The following is a 6856-nucleotide window of genomic DNA, read 5'->3' as shown; positions in this document are numbered from 1 at the left end:
GTGGAATGAACTGAGCAGAGTCAGTGGCCATCTTTCATCAGGATGAAGACTCACCTCTTCAGGAAGTACTACCCTGAGCCTTCCACTCACCACTTATTGTTCATATTAGTTTGTTTCTGCGCTGTACTTTTGCTCTGCTTCATGCTCTGGTTCATGCTCTTAGATGTACTTATGACTTCTGGTGACTAGTAGTTCTCTTGAATACCTATGTTGAATACACTTATTGTAAGTCGCTTTGGATAAAAGCGTCTGCTAAATGACTGTAATGTAAATGTAATGTAATGAGACTATGAAGGCCCCACCAGAGATGAGCAACACTGGACTTTGGTTGGAATGTACAAAATACAAACCAGTTTTATTTGTTTTTTACAATAAGTAAGGTAAAAGCTTACAAAAAGTGAATAATACAAAATAAGTAAAAGAAAATACAAAATGTAAGATGTACCAAGCTCAAAAAGAACCAAGTTTCTCAAAGATCGAAGCCTCGATCCCTTGTTGTCTCCTCCTATATATACACTTCTCCTTGGCGCTTCTGCAACCTCCGGGTCCATATAAGGTAGACAACAGATCATTCTTAAATCATTAAATCTTAAATCATCATGAGTTTACAACCTTCTCCTCTGCTGACTGTCAATCATCAGGTCAGAGTGAGTCTAACTCAAAGTTCACTTATTTCATTAACTTTAACATTTAGTCAACATTATGAGCACATATGATAACATTTTGATAAATGACAGAAAAACACACATTAAAGCTCATCATCATTGAACTGTCCCTAAACAATATGTGATTACATGTAACGAGTTTATTGATATCTGAAAATAAAACACTCTTAGCTCGATTATAAAAATAGATCGTAACTCATCATAGACAATGGAAAGTTAAAAGAGGATAAACCATATGCATAAAAAGGTAACACCTTAAGACAGGACTTCCTGTTTGGCTATAGGTCACAGGTGCCATGTTTCATATATGTCAGTTAGGTGTGAAAACCACAATACGCCCAGAAGTTTCCATTGTGTAACCCTAACCCTTATGTCCCAACATAATCACCTTAATAGATTCATTACAACAAGTTATGCAAGTTTTGACATGAGCTTTGAAAGTATATGTCAACACATTTGTTTTGACAAAGCAATAATGATCAGGAATACAAATAGAAATAAAAATGATTCAAACGTGATTTGAAAAGAAAGTTGAAACTGATTGTGAAGCTGTGAAGCAGAAACCAGTTGGAGTTTGTGCATCGAATCAACAAAGAAATGATAAACAGAAAATGACATATGTTGTAACTTTATAAGTTCATGTATTTTCCTGCTCTCTCTGGGTTTTGAATACATTTTTTGGAATTTGTGAAACATGTTCAAGTTAACATGGAATGTTACTTTACTGTTTAATCTTTACTTGTAAACCCATCTCTCTATTAACAGACCAAGGATCTAACAAGTCATTGTCATTGCTCCTATTGAACTGGACGCAGGTAGACATAGTGGTTTTCATTATAAACATGGAAGCCAGGGTACACAGGCTCAGTGAATGTGGTTTGAAAGGTGTAGAGGTGGCTCAGTGTGTCAGAGGAGACTTTGTAGAAGGACAGAGTGCCAGCAGGCCAGTCCAGATACACCCCAACTGTTTGGCAGCCATCAGAGGGAAAACCAGTTTCCAACACCTTACCATTGTGAAATGCCTCCAGTGTGTGTTTTCCACATCCTAAGTATTGGCTAAAAGCCCACGACATGGTATTTTTGAAAAGAAAACAATTTGGTACACCCTTTCTGTTCATTCTCTTGTATGCAACAGCTGCACCAATATGTTTCACTTGAGTTGAAAGATTATCCCACTCTACCTCCCAGTAATGGCGCCCAGATAACCCCTCTCTGCACAACACCTGAGGACGTCCATCAAACCTCTCTGGGTGATCAGAATAATTCTGCTTTACTGATGTATTTGTTGCTTTATTGTTTCCATCAGACAGAATTATGTTTTTACTTGCAGTGTTTGGGTCCAGGGTGAGATCACAGGCATCTGATGGAGAGATCAACACAAACTCATTAATTCTGATGGTCAAACAGGTTTCTGGAGGACATTGATTAGTAGAGCGTATTTTTGTCTCAAAATCATGAATAAACTTACACCAGATCAGATCTCTTCTGTCTGTGATCTTTTCAGAAGGAAGGTCAGGTTTTGAAAAATCTTCACTGACCAGAATGCCCTTCTTGTAATGGTAGATGGTTGCTCCTTTGTATTTCTCATTTGGAATGACTGTGATTAGGAACCTGAACTGCTTGTTGTTCTTATGTGCTCTGGTAAGGTCACGGAAAGCTTTGGCTTTTTCTCTCAATGTGGTAAAAACTTCATCTGAGAACCACTGGTCTTCATTAGTACTCCTTATTTTAGTGGTGTCCAAGTAGGTGGCCATCACATCAAGGTAGGTATCACCCCTCTTCATGGAGGTGAAAACAAAGCACAGAGCATGATCTACATCTCCAGCACGAACCTCTCTGTCCAGCTCGGACTGATTTCGGACGATCTTTGTTCCCTCCATGGTATCTACACAGGATCTGATGACGTTGATTTCTCTCTCTTTATCATCCAGCCACTTGCTGAGTTTTTCTTGACTGAATGGTGACTTGTCTCTGTCGTCAAAGAATTCTTCTAATGAGCTCTCATCTTCTTTACCTTCACGGATGGAGGGGAGTTTCTTTGCCATGGTCTGCTGGAGGTTAGATGCATAGAGGTCACACAGTTTTTGGAAAGTTTTGAACTCTTCATGAATATATGGAAAACTCTCCACCACTCCATCTTCCAGAGAATCGTTGCATCTCATTCGCATTTCCCTCAAATCTTCAAGAGCATCCTGCATCTTCCCCACCAGTCCAACGCTGATCCCACTCATCAGCTCAGCAGCTTCAGGAATCAAATTCCTCAGTGGCATCAGCGAGACCTTCACTGGGACAGCATTCTCTCCCTTTTCTCCCAGTAGCTGTGGAAGTTGTTGACAGGTCTTCACTGCCTCTTCAAATGTTACAGGGATGCTTTTAAGGACGAAGTCTCCGAAGAATGTGCAGGAGCATTTATTAGTCAGGTCTTTTTCTTCATCAGTCAGCTTGATGCTAGCTTGCGCCTCAATACTAAGTGAGGGGATCTTGTTTATTGCAGCTTTCATGTTGCCCTGGATGTCTTGAACGCTGCTGGCGTCTAACTTCTCACTGTCAAACACAAAGAAAGAGTTTGCCCCATAAACGATGCCTGTGACTACATGTGTTGCTGAGCTCTTCTTAATAACTTCCATTTGGTTGGCGTCTAAGGTTACAAGGTCAATCACTGACAACTGTTTGAAGTGGGTGGTAGATTTGTACTGACACGTCACTCTGCTCTGATTCTTGAATTTCTTCTGATCATTCAGATACTTGGCAGATCCTCCAACTTCGATCAGTCCACAGAGGAAACTGGCCTTCAGAGAAGCTTCAACATTCAGCAGAGAGGACTTGGATTCAATGGTGTCAGATTCAATCATTGCAAATTTACTGCTGGATTGAACACTTTCAGTTATCTTCTCTTGTAGAGTTTTATCATCCCACAATGTCAAACCTTTAGAAATTGGAAAACATAAAGCAGGAGGATCATTTCGTGAAATTGAATTTCTTTAATAAATTTCAAAAACAAAATGAAGAAGAAGAAGCGACTATGCAAAACCAAGTACGTTGTGATTGTGATTGTGTTTACTAGTATTAAAGTTTGACAAGTTTTTAGATAGTTTGCAAATTAATCATAAGATAATGTTGCGATCCATAATCAAAGCTAGCTAACTAGCTGTTTGATTCAAAATGATCAAGTAAGAAACAGACAACTTTGACAAGAATAACGATAATTCAATTGTCTTATTTATCACAGGATAATGTATCAGCTACTAATACAGCATGCTTCCCTAAAATTGATAACGAATGAATATTCACAACTACGTTATGGAAGTAAAAAGCATTTGCTTATTATTTTAATGGTGTGTATGGATGTTAAAAAGGTGAGGACAGAATAGTGAAATGATTTCAAAGTCCCTTTAAGTCAGGGGTGTCAAACTCATTTTCACTCTGGGCCACATCAGCATCATGGTCGCCCTCAAAGGGCCGGTTGTAAGACTGTATAACTGTAACTACTCCCTAACACATTGTTAAATAACTGTCACTGCATTTGATTATTGTTTATTGAAGTGTAAAATATTGTACATTCAGTTATATCAATGTAAAATTATATTCAAGCATATTTCTGTTATTATAATATAAATCCATTTAATTTAGGGTTAAGAAACCAACATTACTCTATCGAAGATCAAACTGTTAAGAAAATAACAAAGACAAATATCATCAAACAAGTCATTACATTCACTTTGTTCAAAGATATTTTTGTCACCTCTCTACATCACTAGTGTTCCTCCCTGCCGTCGTCCCATTCATGAAGCTACATCTAAGAGCTCCTCACTGACGGTCAAGCCTGCCTTCAGCCCTTTATAAACACTGATAGATGTATGATGTGTGATGTATGATGTATGATGTGTGATGTGTGATGTATGATGTATGATGTATCCGTGTTGTCTGTGCTTTCATCAACAGCTAATGAAGAAGACGAGTACTTGCTCGTCTCTTAGCTAGCTGTGTTGTTAGATTGTCTGCTAGTTCCTGAACTCGGTCTGATGGTGTTTCTTCACAAACTGACATGTTAAAGTCTGTATCTGGTCGGAGCTCACCTGCTCACACACCTTTAATCATGCACTGGGCTGTAGCTTTTGTAATATGTTCTTCTGTGATTGCAATCTGCCTTTTAATTCTTGGACAATTTGATGTTTTTCTTGGAGGCTAAATTTAGCATACTTGGCTCTGTGTTTGGTGTGAAAATGTCGACGTAAATTGTATTCCTTCATCACAGACTCTGCCTCAGAGCACAGAAGACAGACCGCTTTTTCTCCTTGAAGCACAAACATGTATTCTTTCACATCTTTCATTAAACTTTCTTCCCTCTGCATCAATTTTTCTCTTCGTGGACATTTTGGGATTATTTGTCGATCTTTTTCAACTCAATCACTTGTTGGAAAACCTCTTGACGGGCTGTTGCCTCTCCTGTCCACCTGTTGTGATAGTTTTAATGTCGGCACACAGACAACATGTTGTTGTCGTGAGTGAATAGTGGTGTAACGGATCGCTGTCGATCCTTCACGGTTCGGCACACATGTGAACCACGGATTAATTACAGTGTACCTTCACCATCACAGTGTGAAATAAAATGTAACTGACAAAGTTAAATGGTGATATGGAAAAACTGCTGACTAGCAGCAGGATGCCGTCATTTCACGGGTCACAAAATCAGCGACGCATTGTGGGAGATGTAGCTTATGGTCACTGTAAAGCAGCATAGACTTTAACTTTAAGACAACCATATGCCTTTTATATGAAAGACCATTTCCAGCAGAAAAATTATGATATTAAAAGTCATAATTATGACTTTCTGTCTCATAACTTTGACTAAGTCACAGTGTTTTCTGAACGTCAACTGGAAACAGATGGATGCACCAAAAGTGCGATGGGGATATTTTTATTATCAAGTCTAACTTTTCATATTTTTAATTAAAAAATGTTTTTTGCTGGCGGATTCACAGGCCACATAAAATGACGTGGCAGGCCTTGAGTTTGACACCTGCTTTAAGCAAAGCTGTGAAAGGCAGATATATAGAGAAACATTTTAATAATAATGTAATCTCAGACTTACCTGGGATCAGTGCATCTCTCCGAGCATCATAGAGCATTCCGAGGGTGAAAGGTCGACCCAGGGCAGCAATGTTGTTGAGATCTGAGGCCATTTCTCCAACCTGATGAGAAAAGTGAGCACACAGCTTTCAATGCTTCATTTACACTGTTAAGTATATTGAGTGTTGAGAGTTGAGAGACAAAAAAAGACTGATAGTTTGACACAGACTGGAGTTCAGTTAAACTCTAAATGTACATCTGTTTCTGTCTCTGTGGACCCAGTCTGTCCTCACCTGGTGAAGTTGTGTAGATCGGCTCAGTTGTGTGAGAGTCTTCTTGACGTCCAGCTGGAGCTTCCAGTGTGATGATCTGTGATGTTCTCAGATTACTTATATCCTGTCAGATAGTCTGCTGACTCCTCCCATGACACGCGTGAAGAAACACCTCAATGAAAATCAAGTCTGATCATGAACGGTGAATTTATGTGGACCTACACACACACGCCTCAACAGGGACTATTACATAATGGAAAATTATCAAGTGTTTGTTACAGAGAATCCTCACCAGATGCCCACCTGGGCTCCTCCCTAGGGAGGTGTTCCAGGCACGACCAGCTGGGAGGAGACCCCGAGGGAGGCCCAGGACCAGGTGGAGGGACTATATCTCCAAACTGGCCTGGGAGCGCCTCGGGATCCCCCAGTCAGAGCTGGATGATGTGGCCCGGGAAAGGGAAGTTTGGGGTCCACCTGCTGGAGCTGTTGCCCCCGCGACCCGATCACGGATAAGCGGACGAAGATGAATGAATGAATGAATGTTCCAGAGAAATTCTCCGGTCATGATAAGACTTGATCTTCATTCAGGTGTTTCTTCACTTCAGTGAAAAAACTTCAGTTATTCTATTGAAAAAGTAACCAGTGCAGCTCAAGTTGACAAAGTGTCATGCTGACCTGGAATTGCACGTATTTAACATTACATTACATTACATTACATTACATTACAGTCATTTAGCAGACGCTTTTATCCAAAGCAACTTACAATAAGTGTATTCAACATAGGTATTCAAGAGAACTACTAGTCACCAGAAGTCATAAGTACACTTCCTTTTTTAAACAAGCAGCTAA

The 6856-nt window shown here is 39.7% G+C and overlaps 1 protein-coding gene across 1 annotated transcript; it reads right to left on the bottom strand.

Annotated features, from left to right (window-relative positions):
* Positions 1-748: 748 nt before the first annotated feature.
* Positions 749-6171, bottom strand: LOC137890226 (stonustoxin subunit beta-like). Its single transcript, XM_068734383.1, has 4 exons — positions 6029-6171; positions 5758-5857; positions 2134-3591; positions 749-2025 (listed from the first exon to the last, which is right to left on the bottom strand). Exons 2-4 carry the CDS (start codon positions 5846-5848, stop codon positions 1463-1465), a joined length of 2112 nt encoding a protein of 703 aa, XP_068590484.1. The 5' UTR covers positions 5849-5857; positions 6029-6171; the 3' UTR covers positions 749-1462.
* Between the last annotated feature and the right edge of the window lie 685 nt (positions 6172-6856).

The sequence above is a fragment of the Cebidichthys violaceus genome, unplaced genomic scaffold (genome assembly GCF_023349555.1).
Source record: "Cebidichthys violaceus isolate CVI_PGR_0920_01 unplaced genomic scaffold, fCebVio1.0.p SCAF_630, whole genome shotgun sequence".
Taxonomy (NCBI): Eukaryota; Metazoa; Chordata; class Actinopteri; order Perciformes; family Stichaeidae; genus Cebidichthys; species Cebidichthys violaceus.
The sequence above is the reverse complement of the archived record's forward strand: the minus strand, read 5'-3'. Positions and strand labels throughout refer to the sequence as shown.

Bases quoted from the DNA above. Each gene is read 5' to 3' on its own strand.
- LOC137890226 (XM_068734383.1), bottom strand. From the start codon at position 5,848: ATGGCCTCAGATCTCAACAACATTGCTGCCCTGGGTCGACCTTTCACC. The intron at 3,592-5,757 runs GTAAGTCTGAGA...CAATTTCTAAAG, and splicing joins GAGAGATGCACTGATCCCAG to GTTTGACATTGTGGGATGAT. The intron at 2,026-2,133 runs GTAAGTTTATTC...TCTCTCCATCAG, and splicing joins CAGAAGAGATCTGATCTGGT to ATGCCTGTGATCTCACCCTG.